This window comes from Urocampus carinirostris, chromosome 13, assembly GCF_059441175.1.
Source record: "Urocampus carinirostris isolate Australia breed hairy pipefish chromosome 13, RoL_Ucar_1.0, whole genome shotgun sequence".
In the NCBI taxonomy this organism is placed as follows: domain Eukaryota; kingdom Metazoa; phylum Chordata; class Actinopteri; order Syngnathiformes; family Syngnathidae; genus Urocampus; species Urocampus carinirostris.
Window position 1 is genome coordinate 38,780,223 of NC_142361.1, and position 26,399 is coordinate 38,806,621.

The following is a 26,399-nucleotide window of genomic DNA, read 5'->3' on the forward strand; positions in this document are numbered from 1 at the left end:
TTCCGGTTGTTTTTACTTCTTTAATCCCAACATGACGAAATATTATGTAAAATTATGCACAAAATGAAAAAAAGTAGTGAAAAGTTGAGAAAAAAAAGAAACAAAAGGAAGAGAAAAAAAGAAGGAAAATTTAGAAAAAATCTAGCCAGCTCGCAAAAATCAGGGCTCAAAATTGCTAATTAAGAAGCCAATTAAGTCAAAGTTACAGTGCATGAAGGTCAAAATACAAGGGTTCCCCCCTGACGTTGTGTTCTAAAGGCGGTATTTTGAAGTCAAGGTCGAAGTAGAACGAAGTTGAGTCAAGTCAGTAGAGTTTTTCGAGAACCGGCTCCTTCGGCTCAGCTCACTAAAAGGAACCGGCTCTTTCGGGTCCTAAACGGCTCTTCGGGTTGTTTTTACTTCTTTAATCCCAACATGACCAAATGTTAGGTAAAATTATGCACAAAATGGCTTAAAAGAAGGGGGGAATAGAACAAAAAAGAAAAAAATACCAACATGAAAAAGTTGAGAAAAAAAGAAAAAAAAGGAAGAGGAAAAAAAGAAGGAAAAATTTACAAAAAAGCCAGAAAAAAAGAAAAAAAAGAAATGTAGGAAAAAAGTAAATAGAGAACTCCTTGTGTTCCTGGAGGTTTAAGATCTGAAGATTTTGTGACCATTTAAAGCCCCTTGAGACCCTTTTGTGATTTAGTGCTCTATAAATTTAACTGGACTGGATTCGAACACATCTAGAAGGAAATGCGCCTGACTGGGTAGCACATCCGTCTCACAGTTCGTAGGTCCTGTCTTCAATTCCAACAACCAAATGAGTTTTTCTGGGTACTCCGGATTCCTCTCATAACCCAAAACATGCCAGGCGAGTTGATTGGCTGATTTTAGGTTTGAGTGTGGCTATGTGGATCCTGTGATTGGCTGGTAACCATTCCAGGGGTCCCCAAAGACAGCTGCAATAGGCAAGAAAACAGGCTCTATTGCCAAAAAATCCCAAAATGTCTGTTTGGAGAATGAACTAGTTTGTCTAAAACACAGGTGTCAAACAGGCGGCCCGCGGGCCGGATCAGGCCCGCTAGGGGATTCGATCCGGCCCACGAGACAATGCTCAGAGAAGCGCAAGAGAAAGAGAGCTGTAGGTTGAAATAGGTCCACTTATGTGCCTCTCACAAACACTGCACTTGTATTTCGCTCTCTCTAATCTCTCTTTCTCTTTCTCTTTCTCTTTCTTTCTCTTTCTTTCTCTCTCTCTCTTTCTCTCACTTTCTCTCTCTTTCTCTCTCTTTCTCTTTCTCTCTTTCTCTCTCTCTCTCTCTCTCTTTATTTCTTTTTCTCTCTCTCTCTTTCTTTCTTCTTTTCTTTCTTTTTCTCTCTCTCTCTCTCTCTCTCTCTCTCTCTCTCTCTCTCTCTCTCTCTCTCTCTCTCTCTCTTTCTTTCTTTTTTTCTTTCTTTCTCTCTCTCTCTCTTTCTTTTTCTCTTTCTTTCTCTCTCTCTCTCTTTCTTTCTTTTTCTCTTTCTTTCTCTCTCTCTCTCTTTCTTTCTTTTTCTCTTTCTTTCTTTCTCTCTCTCTCTCTCTCTCTCTCTCTCTCTCTTTCTTTTTTTCTTTCTTTGTCTCTCTCTCTTTCACTCTTTCTTTCTTTTTCTCTTTCTTTGTTCCTTTTTGTCTCTTTCTTTCTTTTTCTCTTTCTTTGTTCCTTTTTGTCTCTTTCTTTCTTTTTCTCTTTCTTTGCTCCTTTTTGTCTCTTTCTCTTCTTGAAATGAAATGATTTGCATTTATATAGCGCTTTTCAAGTCAATGACTTCCCAAAGCGCTTTACGGTGTGCTTCACATTTCCCAATAACGGCCTTGTATTGCAGCCATGTAAGACGCTAACCTGCTTATTGGGGGTATTAGTGGTTCAGTGTCTTACCCAAGGACACTGTAACACGGACAAGCCTTGATTCGAACTTGGATCCCTTGATCCCAGGACGAGCGCTCTACCTCCTGAGCTACTACCCCCCCTTCTTCTCTCTTCTCTCCTCTTTTTCTCTCTTTCTGTCTCTGGATTTCATTCTTTCCCCTCTCTCACTATTTCTGTTTTTAACTCTTGTTTCTCACGCTCTCTCTCTCCGTCTCTTTCTTTTTTTGTCCCACCCTCTCTACCTTTGTCTCCCTATCTTTCTCTTATTTCTTTCTCTCTTTTTTTTCTTTCTCTCTAATCTTCTAGTCCGGCCCCCGACAGAATGTTTGTTCTATCGTGTGGCCCCCGAGCTTAAATGAGTTTGACACCCCTGGTCTAAAACAACAATAATTGGGTCATCTGTTGTAAAAAAACACCCCAAAAATGTATTGAGTTCACCCAAGTATTGGGTCCGTCCCGTTTTCGACCAATGTTTTTAGAGTTCTGGGTGAATTTGCTTAGAACAACCGAAACTATTTGGTCGTTTTGTGTAAAACCACCCAGAAGAATGGGTAAAGTTGACCCAAGTATTGGGTTGGTCCCATTCTTGGCCCCAGTGCCAAGGCTATTAGTTATCAAAAAAGTCTGGGATTTATGTTATATTTTATTTCATAATTCTATTTTGAAACAGGGCAAAACAGGTCAATGGCCGGGACAGGAGAGCAGGGCAGACACGGGTCCAGAAACAGGTCGCAACCCCTCACAATGTCATGATTACGAATGTGACTCAGCTGTGTCCGCTCATTTTGGCGCCAACCGCAGGTTCTGATTGGCTCCCTGTCACTATTTGAACCCGGTCCTGTCCTTGTCAGTCCGTCTGCGAACCTCAGTGAATACTAGGCAAGCCTTTTTCGACCCTGACTCCCACCTGTCCTGTTTTTGCTCCCGTTTGTCTCCGGCTACGACCTGTTTTGCTCCTGACCACGTCGGTTCTCCCGTCCCGGCATACGACCTCTTTTTGTCCCCCGACTACGTCTACTCCCTCTTTCTGGCTGCGATTGGCTGGCAACCAGTTCGGGGTGTCCTCTGCCCACTGCCCGAAAACATCTGGGATGGGCTCCAGCACCCCCGCGACCCTACTGAGGATAAGCAGTGCAGATAATGGATGGATGGATGTTTAGTATAAGGGGCAACACGGCAGTGCAGTGGGTAGCGCGTGTGTGGAACAGTTCTGAGGTCATGAAATCGAACCTTCCTGCATGGAGTTTGCATGTTCTCCCCGTGCTTGTGTGGGTTTCCTCCAGGCATCCCGGTTTCCTTCCACATTCCAAAATCATGGAATCAGGGTAATTGGCCGCTCCAAATTGTCCCCAGAGCGAGTTGTCTGTCTCTGTGTGCCCTGAGATTGGCTGGCAACCAGTTCAGGGTGTCCTCTGCCCACTGCCCGAAAACATCTGGGATGGGCTCCGGCACCCCCGCGACCCTACTGAGGATAAGCGGTGTAGATAATGGATGGATGGATGATTGGTATAAGGGGCAACACGGCAGCGCAGTGGTTAGCGCGTGTGTGGAACAGTTCTGAGGTCATGAAATCGAACCTTCCTGTGTGGAGTTTGCATGTTCTCCCCGTGCTTGCGTGGGTTTCCTCCAGGCATCCCGGTTTCCTTCCACATTCCAAAATCATGGATATCAGGGTAATTGGCTGCTCCAAATTGTCCCCAGAGCAAGTTGTCTGTCTCTGTGTGCCCTGAGATTGGCTGGCAACCAGTTCAGGGTGTTTCCTGCCCATTGCCCGAAGATGGCTGGGATGGGCTCCAGCACCCCCGCGACCCTACTGAGGATAAGCGGTGCTGATAATGAATGGATGGATGTTTAGTATAAGGAGCAAGTACCCAGCCCAAGTACCCTCAGCTTTAAGATATACCTTGCCAAGAACCAACAATTCTCCCTCCCATCGTGGTTTGCTCGCCTTTGAGCTTTTCGCTGTCGCTTTGATTTGCGGCAGGTGTTGTTTAGCTCGACTCGTGGGTAAGATCGATTGCCTTATGTTGATGCCGTTCTGGCTTCCGATGAGAGGATATATTCCTAGGATGCTGTAAATCTATGTGCCCCGCTTACACTGGAGCTACATTGCCGAAGATCTATCTCCGCCGTGTGCACAATTATGAGGCAAGTGAGTATTTTGCCCATCTCATCATTTTCATGCATATTTTTCTGCTCCATCACTTGAATACTTATTAGATTTAAGCGAGCAGCACGTCGGAGCAGTGGTTAGCGTGTGTGCGGCACAGTTCTGAGGTCATGGGTTCAAATACAGCTACCAGTGTCATGATTACTAACTCAGATCACCTGGAGCAATCAGCTTCTGATTGGCTGGCACTTGTCTCTTAAGCGCGCTGCGTCCAGAGAGCAGTGTCAGAGTGTACATCTGGTAACTCTGTGTGTTTCTCCTGATATCCCGTTCGTTTAGAACTGTGCTTACCCGATTCTGCCTGCCTCCGATCCGACCTGTTTCCGTCCCACGCTTTGATCTCCTCTCCAGCCCTGGTAAACACGATCTGCCTGACTTCCGCATTACGATTCCGGACTCGTCCCTGTCGCCGCTGCTGACGTCTGACGGTCATCACGTCTCCAGCAGGCCTTGAATGCTTCCTTAATAAAAGACTTAAACGAATGCTCTGGGGTCCACTGGTCTGTTCTGGTTTCCTGATAACCAGACTTCCTGTGCGGAGTTTGTATGTTCTCCCCGTGCTTGCGTGGGTTTCCTCCGGGCACTCCGGTTTCCTCCCACATTCCAAAAACATGCATGTCAGGTGAATTGGCCGGTCCAAATTGTCCCTAGGTGTGAATGAGCGAACGAGTTGTCTGTCCCTGTGTGCCCTGCGATTGGCTGGCAACCAGTTCAGGGTGTCCCCTGCCCACTGCCCGATGATTCCTGGGATGGGCTCCAGCACCCCCGCGACCCTACTGAGGATAAGCGGTGCAGCAAATGAGATGAGATGAGATGCACAAAATGACTTAAAGGAAGGGGGAATAGAACAAAAAAGAAAAAAAATACCGAAATGAAAAAGTAGTGAAACCCTGAGAAAAAAAGAAACAAAAGGAAGAGAAAAAGAAGGAAAAATTCAGAAAAAAAGCCAGAAAAAAAGAAAAGAAAGAAACAAAGGGAAAAAAAGGAAATAAAGAACAAAAAGAAAAAAGTAACAGCTAGGAAAAAAAGAGATTTTTTTTTAAAGGAATTAAAAAAAATAGGAAAAAAAACGGAAAAAGAAGAAAAAGTTTGTGTTGCATTCAAATAATTTCCAATGATACCAAGTCAATCTTGTTGCCAATATTGTACTTCCACTAAAAATTGTGATTAAATACAGATGTGAAACGTGCAACCGACTAAATAAGCTCCCCAAAATGTTAATATTATGCGACAAAAGATACCTGGAATAAAAGAAATGGAAATCTTGTGAAAGAATTGTTGTAAAAACAAATGACGTTTGTAGGCAATCGTAAATGAGTCAATTCATTCAAAAGAGAAAAATCATTTTGCATTGCCGGAAACTCAGCAAAATGTAACGTGATGTCAAGTTTTGGACATGTTTGATAATGACTTACTGTATTTTCCGCACTATAGGGCGCACCGGGTTATAGGGCGCACCCCGAAAAAAAAGTTTTTGGTCCTATATTTGACATACATAAGACGCACCGGATTATAAGGCGCTACAATGGGAACGTCGACAAAAAAGTCAGATAGTTCAGTCCAACTGATTACCCCCTTAACATTCCCAAAGCTTGCAAAGAAGCAAATACGTGTCGTAGACACGTGCGGATGCGGTGTTCGTACGATGTCACTCAAATGCATCGTTCCAAATACTGTATCATTCGAAAGGTTAAAGTCTTGGGATTCAAGAAATGCCAACCATTCCTTAGTTTCTATCTTGTTTTTTGCTCGCAACTTTAAGTCAAGTCAAGTCAAGTCATTTTTATTTGTATAGCCCTTAATCACAATAAGTCTCTAAGGGCTTCACAGATTAGTACACTATGTTACACAGACTATTTTTCAGCCAATAAACACTTGGAATTGAGTTGAATTTAAAAAAAGACCCATCACAGAAACATCGATATAACTCTGAAACAAGATACTGGGAAAATATATAGCTGGAGTAGCTCACCGAAGTCGTTGTGTTCAATAATAATGTGCAACCATGGTCCTCTTATATCCGTGAGTGTAGTAAATCCAGGAGAATAAAATATTTACAAATACAGATAGTAAAACATGCTTTCTCTATGCCGTAGACAACCAACCAAACTTGCTATTCACATTCATCTTTTTCGGCCAATTGCAGGCTTTGTTTTGTCCCTTTAGCCTATGCAAGCCCCTAAATGATAAAAAGGATCCGCCCCCTTTACCTCCGAATAACTTTAGCCAATAGTGATGGATTCAAATGATGATTGACACATTGGTTAGCCAATGAAACGCCGGTATATATATATATCCCATCATACACCGTGGACTACTTCACGTTCGGGGGAAAATCGAGTCGGCGGCTGCAAGTTAGTTGCAAGACTTTGCGACACACCATTGAGCCATATATAAGGCGCACTGTATTATAAGGCGCATGGTCAGCTTTTGAAAAAAATTAAGACTTTTAGGTGCGCCTTAAAGTGCGGAAAATACGGTAGTTGCCACACTTGGGATTGCCGTTGCTCACTGTTGTTTCAAGCGTTGCTCACCGACTTTCTGTGAACGCTCAGACCCGTAAGGAAAATTACAGGGAACATTGCCTACAACCCTGGTGGTTAAGGGATCTAAACCAACCAACCAACCATTTTACTTTGTAAAAAATGAAATGAAATGATCTGCATTTCTATAGCGCTTTTCAAGTCAATGACTTCCCAAAGCGCTTTACAATGTGCTCCACATTTCCCAATAGCAGCCTTGCAGCCATGTAAGGCGCTAACCTGCTTATTGGGGGTCATAGGGGTTCAGTGTCTTACCCGAGGACACTTTGACATGTAACACGGACGAGCCGGGATTCGAACTGGGATCCCTTGATCCCAAGACGAGCGCTTTACCTCCTGAGCTACTGCCGCCCCAAAAGCTTATTGGGGGTATTAGGGGTTCAGTGTCTTACCCAAGGACACTTCGACATGCAACACGGAGGAGCCGGGATTCGAACTGGGATCCCTTGATCCCAAGACGAGCGCTCTACCTCCTGAGCTATTGCCATATTCTGCTTGTCCTGAATTACTGCACTAAGCACTGAAAAGTACAAGCTCTCTATAGCGTTATACATAAAAAAACAGAACTAATTGCCTATTATTGTGAACAGACAAACCGCAAATCATAAAGGCATGCGGAACAGAAAGCACTGTTCATCAAAGTCACAGTGGCTCCATATTGTGCATGTGTTGACCCCGCCTCCTCCCGAGATGGACGACCAAAGGGAACTCTGCCGCAGGTTGAGGTTTCATTATCACAATATTCCCACCAGTGATCCGTCATAAAGACTCTTTGGAGACTTATTTGTGCGAACAAGGGCCGTTTTGCATCTGATGTTTTGGTTAACGCTTGTTCTTTAGTTTGCTACTGTCCCGCTTAGATTAATGAAATGATCTGCATTTCTATAGCGCTTTTCAAGTCAAGACTTCCCAAAGCGATTTACAATGTACTTCACATTTCCCAATATCAGCCGTGCAGCCATGTAAGGCGCTAATCTGCTTATTGGGGGTATTAGGGGTTCAGTGTCTTACCCAAGGACACTTTGACATGTAACACGGAGGAGCCGGGATTCGAACTGCGATCTCTTGATCCCGAGACGAGCGCTCTACCTCCTGAGCCACTGCCGCCCAAATCAATCTCCTTACTCATTTCTTCTCATGACATCATTGGATTTACAGATGCCTACGGAAAAGGCAGAAACTTGGGGAGCAGGTCAATCGACTGGAAAAAGCATCAATCTGGTGTGGTTGTCATGATTACTGATGTGAATCACCTGTGCCCGCTCATTTGGCGCCAACCGTTGCGGGTTCTGATTGGCTCCCTGTCACTATTTATACCCAATCCTGTCAGTCCCCTTGCAAATCTCTGTGTATACAAGGCAAGCCTTTTCTGACTGTGACTCCCTCCTGTCCCGTTTTTGCTCCTGTTTGTCTCTCGCTACAACCTGTTATGATCCTGACCACGTCTGCTCTTCCGTCCCGGCTTACGACCCATTTTTGATCCCGATTACGACTACTTTCCCGTCCTGGTTTACGACTCGTTTCCGTTCCCGACCCCGCTTTGCTCTCGACCAGTTTTTCCGTCCCTGACACCGCAATTGGGTCCTGTTTCCGTTCTGGTCCTGACAGTGGTATTAAAATCAGCACAGAAAAAAGGTAATGAGCAACAAAGTATAGTCACAAACATCACCATCAACCACCAAGAACTTAAACCCATCACCATATTTAAATATCTTCGAGCTGTCATATCAGAAGAGTGGTCAGAACCAGAAATCATGGCCAGGATAACTCAAAAGAAGTCTGCACTTGACAGACTTCAACATATCTGGAGGGACAAGAACATAGACTCATGCAATACTTTCATCTTCCTCAATGCTTGCAAGACAAGGACTCTCACAGCAACAAAACTGGAACAGTAAACCCAGGCCACGGAGATGCTATAGTGTCATGATTGCCGATTCAAGGCACCTGTGACTGCCCAATTGGCGCCAACAGCCCTGAGAGCTGATTGGCTAAGAGACTCCTTTTAAACCCCCGGCTTTCAAGAAGACGCCGTCAGATCGTTACGAACCGATGCTTCCAGCTAGGCAAGCTCACACTTTCAGTCATTTTTCCTGCCCTGTTTTCCACTGCCTGATACCCGTTGCTGACCTGTTTCTGGACCCGATTCTGCCCTGTTCTGCCATCCCGACATCCGACCTGTTTTGCCCCGCTACCTGCCTGACACCTGTTGCCGACCTCATTTCCAAACTCGATACCGCCCTTGCTCTCCCGTCCCGGCTAATGACTAGTATTCCTGCAAATCTATGATCATCCTCGCTTGACACGGAAGTGCCGCTTCCGCGTTTCCAGCCACCAGCTATCCTTGTCCGTCAACCATCGGATCGTGGAAGCAACAACTACTCTCCCTCTTTATTAATAAAACTGAGTAAACAAACGCTACTGGGTCCTGTCTCCCTTTCTGGCTTGTGACATATAGAAAACGTCAAGGCATCAGCCACATAGTCTATGTAAAAAAAGGAACCGTCCACGACTCTAACAGGGAGTACATTGGACCCTATGAAGAACTGTGGTCACCTGAGCACAGATTAAAAAATCAGGTCACAAGATCATCAGGACTGGGCAAGATAATTCTCCAGGTCCAAGAGGAAGACCGAAGAAGAACTAGGCCAACAACATTAAGGGATGAACTGGCGCCAACTTTGCCACGACCCCAAAACAGGCCAGGAACTGTCACCAGTGGAGAAAGCTGTCCATAGTGGCGTCCTCAATGGTGCCCCGATGACCCAGGCAGTTAAGTCAGGGACAGAAAAAGCGGGTCGGTGGCCGGGACAGGAGAGCAAAAACGTGGTCAGGGTCAGAAGCGAGTCATGAGCCAGAATAGGAGAGAAGACGTAGTCAGGGACAAAAAGAGGTCGGGAGCCAGAACAGGAGAGCAGACGTAGTCAGGATGAAAAACAAGTCGAAGCCGGAGACAGACAGGAGCAATAATAATAATGGGATTCAATAAATGAAAATATCAGGACCAGAACGGAAACAGCACCCAATTGTGTTACATTTCTCACAAGTTTTATTAAAGGAAAGAGGAAGGGCTGCGCCCACGATCCGGAGTTCACCAGGCGCGGGAAGCAAGTCGCTCTCGTACTCGGATTTTGATCCGAACACGGAAGTGGATCTTGCGTAGCGAGCGATGGCAGTGTCAAGGACGGAAAAACAGGTCAAAAGCCGGGACAGGAGAGCAAAAACGTGGTCGGGATCAGAAACAGGTCGTAAGTCGGGACGGGAGAGCAGACGTGGTCAGGATCAAAACGGGTCGTCGCCGGAGACAGACGGGAGCAAAAACGGGACAGGTGGGAGTCAGGGTCAGAAAACTCTTGCTTAGTATTCACTGAGGTTCGCAGGCGGACTGACAACAGGGTACTGACAGGACTGGGTTCAAATACTGACAGGGAGCCAATTAGAACGCGCAGCAGTTGGCGCCAAATGAGCGGGCACAGGTAAGTCACATCAGTAATGACAGAAAAACTATTGTCCTTGGATAGGTCTGATGCCAATGAATATTTTGGCTGAGTTATCACACTATGTTCACGTCCAAATAACGTACACTGTGTCACCAAGGTATCTGCAAAACTTATTCTCCAAATTTTCCGACTCCAACGTGACAGTCATGCATGAGATGGGTTACAACGGCAAAGCACCCGTGTGTCTTTCTCATAGCACCAATTTTCACAAATGGTTTATTTGTCAGCTTTCTTGATCCACAAAATACTAAGCTGCCAACTGCAACAGTTCTTGTTTCGGCATCAGCGACGGTAAATGGACCAGAACCGTTGCCCCGTCGAAGTACTCTGAGTGCATTAGAGTTGCTTCGTTCACTCAAAATGATGACACGGTGTTCATTTGACCCGTGAAAAGTGATGGGTCCCGGGGACTCGCATGCTGAAAAATCTATGGGTCCCAACAGAGATCTATGGCTCCCCAAAATTTAGTCTTATCCAGGTTGAAATTGTAAATCGGCGACAAATATATCATATACATCTATATATTCATTAAGTTTTAATCATCACAGTTTATTGGTAATACAAATCAGTTATGACTTCAGATTTTTCAGTTCACAACAATATTGGACATTATACAAAATAATATTGCTGAAATAATGATATTAATCTATATTTTCATTCAGTTTAAATCCTCAAAGTTAATTGGTAATACAAAGCAGTTATCACTTCAGATTTTTCAGTTCACAATATCGTCAATTATACTAAATAATATTGCTGAAATATTAATTTATATATTCATGCAGTTTTAATCATCAGTTAATTGGTAATACAAAGCAAGATTCAAGATTTTTCAGTTCACAACAATATTGTACATTTGACAAAATAATATTGCTGAAATAATTATATTAATCTATATTTTCATTCAGTTTTAATCATCACAGTTGATTGGTAATACAAAGTGAAATGAAATGAAATGATCTGCATTTATAAAGCGCTTTTCAAGTCAAGACTCCCAAAGTGCTTTACAGTGTGCTTCACATTTCCCAATAGCGGCCGTGCAGCCATGTGAGGCGCTAATCTGCTTATTGGGGGTATTAGGGGTTCAGTGTCTTACCCAAGGACACTTTGACATGTAACATGGAGGAGCCGGGATTCGAACTGCGATCTCTTGATCCCGAGACGAGCGCTCTACCTCCTGAGCCACTGCCGTCCAAATCAATCTCCTTACTCATTTCTTCTCACGACATCATTGAATTTACAGATGCCTACGGAAAAGGCAGAAACTTGGGGAGCAGGTCAATCGACTGGAAAAAGCATCAATCTGGTGTGGTTGTCATGATTACTGATGTAAATCACCTGTGCCCGCTCATTTGGCGCCAACCGTTGCGGGTTCTGATTGACTATTTATACCCAGTCCTGTCAGTCCCCTGTTGTCAGTCCGTCTGCAAACCTCTGTGTATACAAGGCAAGCCTTTTTCGACCGTGACTCGCTCCTGTCCTGTTTTTGCTCCTGTTTGTCTCCCGCTACAACAATGTTCCCTCTAAGCTGGGCGCGTGCGCAATCGCGCACTGCACGCACATTCTCAGGGCACAAGAAAATCTAGCCAGCGGAATGTTCCCTCTAAGCTGCGTGTGTGCGCAATTGGGCACTACCCAGAGCTTTTCTGCTCACAAGAAAATCTAGCCAGCTCACAAAAATCAGGGCTCAAAATTGCTCATTAAGAAGCGAATTAAGTCAAAGTTACAGTGCATGAAGGTATTTGCGTCTTTGCAAGCTTTGGGAATGTTAAGGGGGTAATAAGTTGGACTGAACTATCTGACTGTTTTGTCGACGTTCCCATTGTAGCGCCTTATAATCCGGTGCGCCTTATGTATGGAAGATATAGGACCAAAAACTATTTTTGGGGGTGCGCCCTATAACCCGGTGCGCCCTATAGTGCGGAAAATACGGTAGTTTTAATCATCACAGTTAATTGGTAATACAAAGCAGTTATCACTTCAGATTTTTCAGTTCAAATGAAAATCTTGTGAAAGAATTGTTAAAAAAAAACGACGTTTGTGGGCCGTACAACCTTTGCAATAGTACATGAGTCAATTCATTCAAAAGAGAAAAATCATTTTGCATTGCCGGAAACTCAGAAAAATGTCAAGTTTTGGACATGTTTGATAATGATTTAGTTGCCACACTTGGGATTATGGTTGCTCACTGTTGTTTCAAACGTTGCTCACCGACTTTGTGTGAACGCTCAGACCCATGGAAGATTACAGGGAACATTGCCGGTGATGCGCAACATATTCATTTGATCTCCCTTCCCCGGTAACAAGGCATTCGTGTTGTTCATATGGTGGACGATTTCCAATTTTCAGGGAGGGCTTAAAGGCAACCAAGCGAATGTGATTTGTGACTATCTGGGGACGTGAGGTGGTGAGGGAAGAGCTAGGGTCTGTTCATCACTGCACGCCTGCAGATCGAAAGGGGGCTCATGGAAAAGGGGTTCTTTTTTCCTTGGGAAGTTTTTTTTTTCTTTTTAGAAATAGGTAGAGGATTTGAATATGTGAGTGAAAAGGTGGTATCCCACAGAGGGGTGGATGTTTGCGCTCACACGCCAATAGGGAGTCAGCCTCTAAACGTTTTGAGGATAATCAAGATGCTAAATGGTAAATGCTCTGCATTTCTATAGCGCTTTTCAAGTCAATGAAGACCTCCCAAAGCGCTTTACAATGTGCTTCACACTTACCCATTCACACACACACTCCCAATAGGGAGTCAGCCTCTAAACATTTTGAGGATAATCAAGATGCTAAATGGTAAATGCTCTGCATTTCTATAGCGCTTTTCAAGTCAATGAAGACCTCCCGAAGCGCTTTACAATGTGCTTCACACTTACCCATTCACACACACACTCGCACACACCAATAGGGAGTCAGCCTCCAACCGTTTTGAGGATAATCAAGATGCTAAATGGTAAATGCTCTGCATTTCTATAGCGCTTTTCAAGTCAATGAAGACCTCCCGAAGCGCTTTACAATGTGCTTCACACTTACCCATTCACACACACACTCGCACACGCCAATAGGGAGTCAGCCTCTAAACATTTTGAGGATAATCAAGATGCTAAATGGTAAATGCTCTGCATTTCAATAGTGCTTTTCAAGTCAATGAAGACCTCCCAAAGCGCTTTACAATGTGCTTCACACTTACCCATTCACACACACACTCGCACGCCAATAGGGAGTCAGCCTCCAACCGTTTTGAGGATAATAAAGATGCTAAATGGTAAATGGTCTGCATTTCTATAGCACTTTTCAAGTCAATGAAGACCTCTCAAAGCGCTTTACTATATGCTTCACACTTACCCATTCACACACACACACACACACACACACACACACACACACACACACACACACACACACACACACACACACACACACACACACACACACACACACACACACACACACACACACAACACACACACACACACACACACACACACACCAATAGGGAGTCAGCCTCTAAACATTTTGAGGATAATCAAGATGCTAAATGGTAAATGCTCTGCATTTCAATAGCGCTTTTAGCGCTTTTCAAGTCAATGAAGACCTCCCAAAGCGCTTTACAATGTCTTTCACACTTACCCATTCACACACACACACTCACGCCAATAGGGAGTCAGCCTCCAAACGTTTTGAGGATAATCAAGATGCTAAATGGTAAATGCTCTGCATTTGTATAGCGCTTTTCAAGTCAATGAAGACCTCTCAAAGCGCTTTACTATATGCTTCACACTTACCCATTCACACACACACACACACACACACACACACACACACACACACACACACACACACACACACACACACACACACACACACACACACACACACCAATAGGGAGTCAGCCTCCAAACATTTTGAGGATAATCAAGATGCTAAATGGTAAATGCTCTGCATTTCTATTGCGCTTTTCAAGCCACTGAAGACCTCCCAAAGCGCTTTACAATGTGCTTCACACTTACCCATTCACACACACACTCGCACGCCAATAGGGAGTCAGCCTCTAAACGTTTTGAGGATAATCAAGATGCTAAATGGTAAATGCTCTGCATTTCTATAGCGCTTTTCAAGTCAATGAAGACCTCCCAAAGCGCTTTACAATGTGCTTCACACTTTACCCATTCACACACACACTCACCAATAGGGAGTCAGCCTATAAACATTTTGAGGATAATCAAGATGCCAAATGGTAAATGGTCTGCATTTGTGTAGCGCTTTTCAAGTCAATGAAGACCTCCCAAAGCGCTTTACAATGTGCTTCACACTTACCCATTCACACACTCACACTCACACACCAATAGGGAGTCAGCCTCTAAACATTTTGAGGATAATCAAGATGCTAAATGGTAAATGGTCTGCATTTCTATAGCGCTTTTCAAGTCAATGAAGACCTCCCAAAGCGCTTTACAATGTGCTTCACACTTACCCATTCACACACACACACTCACACACCAATAGGAGTCAGCCTCTAAACATTTTGAGGATAATCAAGATGCTAAATGGTAAATGCTCTGCATTTCAATAGCGCTTTTCAAGTCAATGAAGACCTCCCAAAGCGCTTTACAATGTGCTTCACACTTACCCATTCACACACACACTCACACACCAATAGGGAGTCGGCCATGCAAGGCGCCTACCTTCTTATGTTTCCTAAACCGTGTTCATACACTTTTTTCATGGCCAAATTTATTTAAGGACTTTCAAAGACAATTTTCCAATTTCTTTAGAACCAATAAGAAAATAAATCCATTGTGAATCATGTTTTTTTGCAGAGCCACGAATATATCTGCGGTTTATAATTCAGGCGTTTATTACCTCCCGTCTCCATTACTATAGTGCACTACTCTCCGGTCTCCCGAAGTCCAAAAGAGCCTTCAGCTGGTACAAAAAGCTGCAGCGAGGCTTTTAACTAGGACAAGAAAGTTTGATCACATGACCCCGATTTCAGCTAACCTGCATTGGCTCCCTGTTAGCTTAAGATGTGATTTTAAGGTTCTGTTGGTATTATACAAAGTCATTCATGGACTTTTGAATTCCCCCTATGTTCCGGTCCGGAGCCTACACTCTGAAAACGCTGGTCTACTAGTGATCCCAAGAGCCAAGAAGAAATCCGCAGGTTCGAGAGCGTTCTCCATTCGGGCCCAGTTGCTGTGGAATGCTCTTCCCCTGAGATTGGATCTGCCACCTCAGTGGAAATGTTTAAATCTAAGTTTAAAACACACTCCTATTCTACAGCATATGAATAACCTAGATTTCATGTTGACTATATCTGTGTATTATCTGCCCTCATGTAGGTTTTAGATGAGTGCATAGCATCATAATAGTCTGCAGACCAAAATCGAACTTTTTGGCGTTATGTTTGGCGTAAAAGCAGCACAGCTCATCACCCTCAACACACCATCCCCACTGTCAAACATGGTGGTGGCAGCATCATGGTTTGGGCCTTCAGCAGGGACAGGGAAGATGGTTAAAATTGATGGGAAGATGGATGGAGCCAACCACAAGACCCTATTCTGGAAGAAAACGGAGTCTGCAAAAGACCTTAGACTGGGACAGAGATGTCTTCCAACAAACCCTACAAAGTGTTAACTCGACGGGGCTGAATCATTTTGCACACCCACTTTTCGTTTTTTATTTGTTCAAAAAGTTTAAAATATCCAATAAAGCGTGTTCCACTTCATGATTGTGTCCCACTCAGGGTTGGGTAGGGTTACTTTAACTGGATTACTTTTAATGACTTTTGGATGACTCCAATACCGAATATGCTAATAAAAGACAAAAGAAACTAAATATGAATAAAATGATGACTCGCAACACGTGGTAAGCTTTCTCTCCTGGCTTTTATCTTTTTGATCTCCGGCAAAACTAGCATAAAATGCAGGGTTGGGTAGGGTTACTTTAATTGGATTACTTTCAATGACTTTTGGATTGCTCCAATACCGACTATGCTAATAAAAGACAAAAGAAACTAAATATGAATAAAATGATGACTCGCAACACGTGGTAAGCTTTCTCTCCTGGCTTTGATCTCTTTGATCTCCGGCAAAACTAGCATAAAATGCAGGGTTGGGTAGGGTTACTTTAATTGGATTACTTTCAATGACTTTTGGATTACTCCAATACCAAATATGCTAATAAAAGACAAAAGAAACTAAATATGAATAAAATGATGACTCACAACACGTGGTAAGCTTTCTCTCCTGGCTTTGATCTTTTTGATCTCCGGCAAAACTAACATCAAAATGAAAAGAAATCCAAACAGCTTTTTGCCGTTCCATGTATTCCGTTACTCCCCAAGCCTGCACAAAATGTAGTCATTTTATTCATATTTAGTTACTTTTGTCTTTTATGAGCATATTTGGTATTGGAGTAATCCAAAAGTCATTGAAAGTAATCAAGTTAAAGTAACCCTACCCAACCCTGGTGTTCACTGAAGGCATCTACATGAACAAATCTGTATAATGCAGATTTTAATGGTGTACCATATTTTCCCGAGGCATATTCTAATCTCCAGTATGTGGTAGGCGACCAAGCGATGAGCAATCAATGCATGAAATGAGACCACGTTAGAATACCAAACACATCCTCAGAACAAAAAAATCGGAATACACGATGCATGCAAGAATTAGCAGATTTTCTTGTTCCAAACCTCAATGAACAGACGTCACCCATAGTCTCATAGACTATGTCTCGACCATATGTCGAGCTGAATTCATTGTAAAAGTTAAAACCACGAACGATCCCTTGTAGTATCTTGTTAAAATGTATTTCAAAATTGTTGTCATGGTTGATTTTCTGAACTGTATAGTATGTCAACTGAAAAGAAAACTATTTGTTTGATATTGTTAGCAGTGTCCAGCCCCAGTGTTCCCTCTAAGCTGCAATTGCGCACTGCTCGCACATTCTCAGCGCACAAGAAAATCGAGCCAGCGCACAAAAATCAGGGCTCAAAATTACTAATTAAGAAGCGACTTAAGTCAAAGTTACAGTGCATGAAGGTCAAAATACACGGGTTCCCCTGAAGTTGTGTCCTAAATGCGGTATTTTGAAGTCGAGTCGAAGTAGAACGAAGTCGAGTAAAGTTAGTAGAGTTGGTCGAGAACCGGCTTCTTCGGCTCGGCTCACTAAAAGGAAACGGCTCTTTCGGGTCCTAAACGGCTCTTCAGGTTGTTTTTGCTTCTTTCATCCCCATATGACCAAATATAATGTAAAATTATGCACAAAATGACTTAAAGGAAGGGGGAATAGAACAAAAAGAAAAAAAATACCAAAATGAAAAAGTAGTGAAAAGCTGAGAAAAAAAGAAACAAAAGGAAGAGAAAAAAAGAAGGAAAACTTTGGAAAAAAGAAAGAAAAAAAGAAAATAATTAAATGTAGGAAAAAAGTAAAAAGAGAACAAAAAGAAAAAAGTAACAGCTCGGAAAAAATAAACACAATGAGATTTTTTTTGAAGGAATTTTAAAAAAAGTAGAAAAAAGAACACGGAAAAAAGAAGAAAAAGTGTTGCATTCAAATAATTTCCAATTATATCAAGGGAATCTTGTTGCCAACATTGTACTTCCACTAAAAATGTGATTAAGTACAATTCTGTATCTTACAACGGACTAAATAAGCCTCCAAAATGTTAATATTATGCGACAAAATATGTCAGGAAATAAAAAGAAATGGATATCTTGTGAAAGAATTGTAAATGCCGTACAACCTTTGCAATAATACATGAGTCAATTCATTCAAAAGAGAAAAATAATTTTGCATTGCCGGAAACTCAGCAAAATGTAACGTGATGTCAAGTTTTGGACATGTTTGATAATGACTTAGTTGCCACACTTGGGATTGCCGTTGCTCACTGTTGTTTCAAGCGTTGCTCACCGACTTTCTGTGAACGCTCAGACCCGTAAGGAAAATGACAGGGAACATTGCCCAGCGCGATGTTGAGAACCAGCGGAGGTGCTAACCACATGGTGTGTGTATGTTGTGTTGCTCATTGCAGCAACTGTAATAAACAGGGTTAGGTAGGGTTACTTTGGATTACTGGATTACTTTCAATGACTTTTGGATTACTCCAATACCAAAAATGCTAATAAAAGACAATAGAAACTAAATATGAATAAAATGATGAATCACAACACGTGGTAAGCTTTGATCTCTTTGATCTCAGGCAAAACGAAAATAAAATGCGACAGAAACAAAATGAAAATAAATCCAAACAGCTTGCCAACATCATTTTTCCGTTACTCCCCAAGCCTGCACAAAATGGAGTCATTTTATTCATATTTAGTTTCTTTTGTCTCTTATTAGCATATTTGGTATTGAAGTAATCCAAAAGTCATTGAAAGTAATCCAGTTAAAGTATTACCAACCTGGTAATACAAGCCTCATCATGCAGTACATCCTGAATGTGGATCCTTGGTGGGATGGGTATACCGGAGTTACATATAAGACATAGTCTCCCCATATATCAGGAAAAAATGATATTTTACAATTGCACATCATTAAAAATACGGTAATCTGGCATAAATTCCCGGTTGACTGTAAAGTTACTGTATTTTCCGCACTATAAGGCGCACCGGGTTATAGGGTGCACCCCGAAAAAATAGTTTTTGGTCCTATATTTGACATACATAAGGCGCACCGGATTATAAGGCGCTACAATGGGAACGTCAACAAAAAAGTCAGAAAGTTCAGTCCAACTGATTACCCCCTTAACATTCCCAAAGCTTGCAAAGACGCAAATACGTGTCGTAGACACGTGCGGATGCGGTGTTCGTACGATGTCACTCAAATGCATCGTTCCATCATTCGGAAGGTTAAAGTCTTGGGATTCAAGAAATGCCAACCATTCCTTAGTTTCTATTTTCTTTTTCGCTCGCAACTTTACTGTGCATATGACAATAAACACTTGGAATTGAGTTTAATTTAAAAATAGACACTCCATTCCATCCATTATCTGCACCGCTTATCACAGAAACATCGAGTTCAGTCTGAAACAAGTTACAGGGAAAATATATAGCTGGAGTAGCTCACCGAAGTCGTTGTGTTCAATAATAATGTGCAACCATGGTCCTCTTATATCCGTGAGTGTAGTAAATCCAGGAGAGTAAAATATTTACAGTACAGAATAGTAAAATACTGTTTTCTCTATGCCGTCAACCCAACGTGCTATTCACATTCATCTTTTTCGGCCAATTGCAGGCTTTGTTTTGCCCCTTTAGCCTATGCCAGCCTGTAAATGATAAAAAGGATCCACCCCCTTTACCTCCGAATAACTTTAGCCAATAGTGGTCGATTTAACTGATGATTGACGCATCTTTTTCGGCCAATTGCAGGCTTTGTTTTGCCCCTTTAGCCTATCCAAGCCTGCAAATGATAAAAAGGACCCGCCCCCTTGACCTCCGAATAACTTTAGCCAATAGTGATCGATTCAAATGATGATTGACACATTGGTTAGGAAATGAAACGCCGGTAAATAAATCCCAGCATACACCGCGGACGACTTGGCGTTCGGGGGAAAATCGAGTCGCCGGCTGCTTGCATTAGTTGCAAGACTTTGCGACTTAATATTGATCCATATATAAGGCGCACTGTATTATAAGGCGCATGGTCAGCTTTTGAAAAAAATAAAGGCTTTTAGGTGCGCCTTCTAGTGCGGAAAATACGGTAATTCTAAATATGTATGAATTGCACAAAACTGAAGGGATGCACTCATTTAAGATATACATCAAATCCCAAACAGAAGCACTTGCGCTAATGAGCTTTTCGACAACGCCTTAAAGTTGCCCAGTCACAGACTTCTTTCCATCCTGACAACTCAATACATTTTCCTGATCTTTATGAATGAGGCAAAGCAAAATGAATTGCACTTACTGCTTGACAAATGATGGGATATTTGATTCGATTAATGCCGCCGGCAAACACAGCAAAGGTCAGAGCCGTATGGAAGCAGAAGTTGAGGAGTATATGCCATCCCTTCCGACTGATGCGGATCGCACTGCAAAAACAAAAAATCGATACAGAGAAAGTTAGCAAGTCTCATAGAAAAAAGACAGCGAAGTCATTTACCGTAAATTCCGGACTATAGAACGCACCTGATTATAAGCCGAACCCATCACATTTTAAGAGGAAAACCGATTTTGTACTTACACAAGCCGCACCTGTATATAAGCCGCATGCGCCCACATTAAAAAATGTAACACAAACACAAAATTAACCCAAACCCGACTTTAAGTCCCGCGATTGAAACTGAATGTCCTTCATTAAAGTACACAGTCCAAAATTCACAGCCGGCAAAATGAACGGAAAACGATACCGGTACTTAAGATTTGATGCAGACCTGCAGAGTCCGGGTCCCGTTGAAAGTAATCCAAGGAAAAAAGTGTATATTTCCAAAGGTAAGGGTGGGAAAAATATATATCCACTATTGTCCGCCGCGTCCACAAACACGTCTCATGTTTACCCCACTTCCCGTCAGCCCCCGCTGTTTTCGCCCCTTCTTTTTGATTCGCCCGTGCAAAATATATCAGAATAAGTTTGTTTCCAAAGTTAAGGGTGGGAAAAATATATACCGGTATCCACTATTGTCCGCTGCAACAACAAAGAGATTTAACTCAGCTTCACCCCACTTCCCGTCAGCCCGCGTTTGCTCCGCCCCTTCTTTTTGATTCGCTCGTAGAATACATATCACAATAAGTCTCTAAAATAAATACATTACAAAAATATACAGTTGCAAATACATATTATACATGGTTACACATATTTACAAAGAAAGACGGTACACCGAGAGAGTTTTCAAAGCTTTAATAATAATAATATAACTTTCATCCCAAACGGTGCCTGTGACAGGTAGCAACACGCTCGCAACACGCTCGCAACAAAGTAAACGAGTCGAGTCGAAGTAGAACGAAGTTGAGTAAAGTTAGTAGAGTTTGTCAAGAACCGGCTTCTCTGGCTCGGCTCACTAAAAGGAACCGGCTCTTTCGGGTCCTAAACGGCTCTTCGGGTTGTTTCTGCTTCTTTAATCCCAACATGACCAAATATGATGTAAAATTATGCACAAAATGACTTAGAGGAAGGGGGGAATAGAACAAAAAAGAAAAAAAATACCAGAATGAAAAAGTCGTGAAAAGCTGAGAAAAAAAGAAACAAAAGGAAGAGAAAAAAGAAGGAAAAATTTAGAAAAAAGCCAGAAAAGTGAAAAGAAAGAAATGTAGGAAAAAAGTAAATAGAGAACAAAAAGAAAAAAGCAACAGCTCGGAAAAAATAAACAAAATAAGATTTTTTTGGAAGGAATTTTTAAAAAAGTAGAAAAAAAACACGGAAAAAAGAAGAGTTGTGTTGCATTCAAATCATTTCCAATTATGTCAAGTGAATCTTGTTGCCAACATTGTACTTCCACTCAAAAATGGGATTAAATACAGTTCTGTATCGTGCAACCGACTCAATAAGCCCCCCAAAATGTTAATATTATGCGACAAAATATATCAGGAAATAAAAAGAAATGGAAATCTTGTGAAAGAATTGTAAGAACAAAAGACGTTTGTAGGCCGTACAAGCTTTGCAAAAGTACATGAGTCAATTCATTCAAAAGAGAAAAATCATTTAGCATTGCCGGAAACTCTACAAAATGGAACTTGATGTTGAAGTTTTGGACATGTTTGGTAATGACTTAGTTGCCACACTTGGGATTGCTGTTGCTCACTGTTGTTTCAAGCGCTGCTCACCGACTTTGTGTGAACGCTCAGACCCCTGGAAAATGACAGGGAACATTGCACACATCACGTTAAAAATATATATATTTTGCTCGACTTTCCAACTAAACCTTTTGCTATGTAAGCATTTTCCATCTACGAGACCTATCCACAGGGAGCCGGTTCCAATCTCGGATTCCAGATGAGTCGCCCGGTCAATCTCCGAGCGCAAAGTACTCGAAGTTACCGAGTGAAAATTGCATCAATGCAACCTGCACTTAAATCAAGCGAGAGCTCGACGATGCCATCAGCGATGCTCGACAGTAATTGCTTTTAACGCGACGGACCCGAGGCAAGAAATCCCAACGTGTCATTGAAGTCACAACAAAGAGTGCTACGATACAGTACGTGCCCACACATTGGAATCATTCCTTAATGAGCTAAAGTGGAGAACGGGGATTAGCTTTTCCGGTCACTAAATCAATTAGGGCTTCTTATTCAAGTATGTACGTATATTTGCTTCAAGGCCATAGGCTCGTCACTTAACCCACTTCACTGAGTTCTGTTTCTTGGAGAATGGGCCAAATAGGTCAAAGAGCAGGGGAATAAAATACACTTTATCACACATTGGATGAGCATCTGTGTTGAATCCATACCCATTATGGACCTGGTCCAAAATGGTGATCTCAAATCACAGTTGGTAAACCGCAATGCAGTAGCTCAGGAGGTAGAGCGCTCGTCTTGGGATCAAGGGATCCCAGTTCGAATCCTGTCTGTGTTACATGTCGAAGTGTCCTTGGGTAAGACACTGAACCCCTAATACCCCCAATAAGCAGGTTAGCGCCTTACATGGCTGCAAGACTGCTATTGGGAAATGTGGAGCACATTGTAAAGCGCTTTGGGAAGTCTTGACTTGAAAAGCGCTATATAAATGCAGATCATTTTATTTTTTCAGTTTTGCTTCCGTTGTATTTTTTCAACTACCGTAAATTCCGGACTATAAGCTGCTACTTTTTTCCCTATCTTTCAACCCTGCGGCTTATTCAGTGATGCGGCCAATTTATGTCATTTTTCTAACGGCCGCTAGCGGCGCTCGAGTGTTGCTACCATTAACTGCCCTGTCAAAGCTATATTATTATTATTAAAGCTTTGAAAACTCTCTCGGTATACCGTCTTTATTTGTAGATATGTGTAGCCCATGTATAATATGTATTTGCAACTGTATATTTTTGTAATGTATTTATTTTAGAGACTTATTGTGATATGTATTCTACGAGCGAATCAAAAAGAAGGGGCGGAGCAAACGCGGGCTGACGGGAAGTGGGGTGAAGCTGAGTTAAATCTCTTTGTTGTTGCAGCGGACAATAGTGGATACCGGTATATATTTTTCCCACCCTTAACTTTGGAAACATACATTTTTTTCATTGGATTACTTTCAACAGGACCCGGACTTTAAAGGACTGAATTAAATTCTAATTACAGGTATCATTTTCAATTCTTGTTGCCGATTGTGGTGTTTGGATCGTATACTATATTTACAGTAGAACCCAGATGTGTCGGCACGATTTAACCGACCGTGAATTTCTGAAAGAGTCGGAATGTGTTGGTCAGGTGCATTCGCACTGATCGCTGCATGGCATTGTGGCTAGGACCTTGACTCGGCCCCTTGGCTGGAAGCAAGTGTCTCGGCCCCTTGGCTTTGTAGCGTATTATGATTTGACCGATAACGGATAATGGATAATTGACAAAGAATATAGAACAATAAACCTTACAAAATCCCCCTTACAATCGCGTCACCTAGTCAAATTTGGGATATGCTTTTGACTTTGCTACATGTTTTAATGTGCGCGCATGCGGCTTATATACAGGTGCGGCTTGTGTACGGACAAAACCAACAACACCCGTAAAATGTAGTGCGTGCGGCTTATAATCAGGTGCGCTCTATAGTCCGGGTTTTACGGTACTTAAAAAAAGGAGTGTGCAGTTTAACAAAGCGAGTCGATAATATCAGTTTGGGGCTAAAAACCTGAGGCAAGACTGTTGGGGACAAGGGCATGCAGGGTTGCAGGTGAACATACTTGACCTAATGAAAAGCCAATGGCGAGCCTATGAAAACCTGCTTCCAAGGAGACAGGCAGCCAGCTTGATTTATGGCCTCTTTGCTGGATGCGGTTCAATACCTGGACGCTGCCTTGAACATCCTCGGTAGTAAGCTCACTGCTACAAATGCTTTTTCTACGATCGGCTGCGGTGCCCAACCTTTTCTGTCCGACAATATTTTTATGACCAGGTCCAAGGTCAGCGCTAATCATGTTTATAGTTCATCTCTTATAATATTCATAATAATAACAAAAACAATAATGACAAAGCACAAATCATCTCTGTAGGCATGTGTACCGTATTTTCCCCACTATAAGGTGCACCTAAAAGTCTGAATTTTTTTCAAAAGCTGATCATGCGCCTTATAATACAGTGCGCCTTATATATGGCTCAACATTAAATCACAAGGTCTCGCAACTTACGCAACAGCCGCCGACTCGATTTTCCCCCGAATGTGGAGTAGTCCGTGGTGTATGCTGGGATGTATATACCGGCGTTTCATTGGCTAACCAATGTGTCAATCATCATTTGAATCGATCGCTATTGGCTAAAGTTATTCGGAGCCTCGGATAGGCTAGAGGGCCGAAACAAACCCTGCAATTGGCCGAAAAAGATGTGTCAATCATCCGTTACATCGATCGCTATTGGCTGAAGTTGTTCGGAGCCTCGGATTGGCTAGATGGCCAAAACAAACCCTGCAATTGGCCGAGTTTAGCAATGGCGTAGCAAGCTTAGCAAGCTTGCTAAAGTACACCATAAAGAAACATGTTTCATTAGTCTGTATTTGTAAATATTTGACTCTCCTGGGTTTACTACACTCACGGTTGTAAGAAGACCATGGTTGCGTATCATTATTGAATGTGAGAACTTAGGTGAGTTATGCGGCTTTATATTTTCCCGGTATCTTGTTTTAGAACGATCTTGATGTTGCTGTGATGAGTTGAGTGAATTCAACTCAATTCCAAGTGTTTATTGTCATATGCGCAGTAAAGTTGCGAGCGAAAAAGAAAATAGAAACTAAGGAATGGTTGGCATGTCTTGAATTCCAAGACTTTAACCTTCCGAATGATATTTGAAATGACGCGTTTGAGTGACATCGTACGGACACCGCATCCGCACGTGTCCACGACACGTATTTGCTTCTTTGCAAGCTTTGGGAATGTTAAGGGGGTAATCAGTTGGACTGAACCATCTGACTGTTTTGTCGACGTTCCCATTGTAGCGCCTTATAATCCGGTGCGCCTTATCTATGGAAGATATAGGACCAAAAACTATTTTTTGGGGGTGCGCCCAATAACCCGGTGCGCCCTATAGTGCGGAAAATACGGTAATAATTGGGTGTCCTCATAAAATCGCATCGACATCATCTATTTTTTCCGATGGAGGAATCTGCCACACTAAACTGTGGAAATTTGGAAGCCTGCCTGACTGAGATAAAAAGATGGATGTCACTCAACTTCTTGCGCCTCAACTCTGAAAAGACAGGAATGTTGATTATTGGTCCATCTAAATCACAGGTGTCAAACAGGCGGCCCGCGGGCCAGATCAGGCCCACCAATGGTTTAAATCCGGCCCGCAAGACAACAGTGAGAGAAGCGCAAGAGGAAAATGAGCTGTAGTTTTGATTATTTCCACCGGATGTCACCAAAGCCAGGTAACACTTGCACAACAATTGTGGTAGTATTTCTCCATTTCTCTCTGACTCACTTCTTTTTTATTTATTCCTCCCTCTTTTCCTTACTCCTGTTCATTCTCTCTTTCTCTCTCTTTTTCTCTATTTCTCTCTCACTCTCTAACTCTTTATTTTTCTCTGTCTTGCTCTCTTTCTATTTCCTCTCTTTAATTTACACTTTGATTCTTTTTCTTTCTATTTTTCTCTTTCTTTCTCACCCTCTTTCTTTCCCTTTTGACCACTCTCTCTCTCTCTCTCTCTCTTTCTCTCTCTCTCCTCACCTTACTTTGTCTCTTTTTCTCCTGCTGACTCTTTCTTTCTGTCGTTTCACTTCTCCTATTCTTTTTATCTTTCTCTTTTTTCACTTTCTTTTTCTCTATAAATTCATTTCCCCCTTCTTCTCCATTCATATCTCTATTCTGCTCTCTCTTTTTCTCTCACTTTTACTCTCCCTTGTTCTCCTTATCTGTTTATCGCTCTTTCTTTTCCTCCCTCTCTCTTTCTCTTAAACTTACTTGTCCGGCCCCTGTGAGATTTTTTCATAGCATTTGTGGCCCCCCAGCTAAAACAAGTTTGACACCCCTGATCTAAATGCTGTGACTTCTTCTCAAAAACTGTTCTGAATATTGGCAATTGGAATATCACCCAGAGTGACTTAGTCAAAAATGTAGGTGTCATATTTGACCCCGATCTGTCCTTTCAAACATACGTTCAGAATATTACTAGAACAGCTTTTTTCCATCTTCGCGACATTGCTAAAATTCGCCCGATGCCGTCTCAGTCGGATGCGGAGATTATAATT

General features: G+C 42.4%; 1 protein-coding gene across 1 annotated transcript in view; it reads right to left on the minus strand.

The window, feature by feature from the left end:
* adgra1b (adhesion G protein-coupled receptor A1b) overlaps positions 1 to 26,399 on the minus strand; it is a 336,527-nt gene that overhangs the window by 33,671 nt on the left and 276,457 nt on the right. The window contains exon 16 of the mRNA XM_088351215.1: positions 20,006 to 20,129. Within this exon, the coding sequence (XP_088207341.1) occupies positions 20,006 to 20,129 (124 nt within the window). The remainder of the gene's footprint in view (positions 1 to 20,005; positions 20,130 to 26,399) is intronic.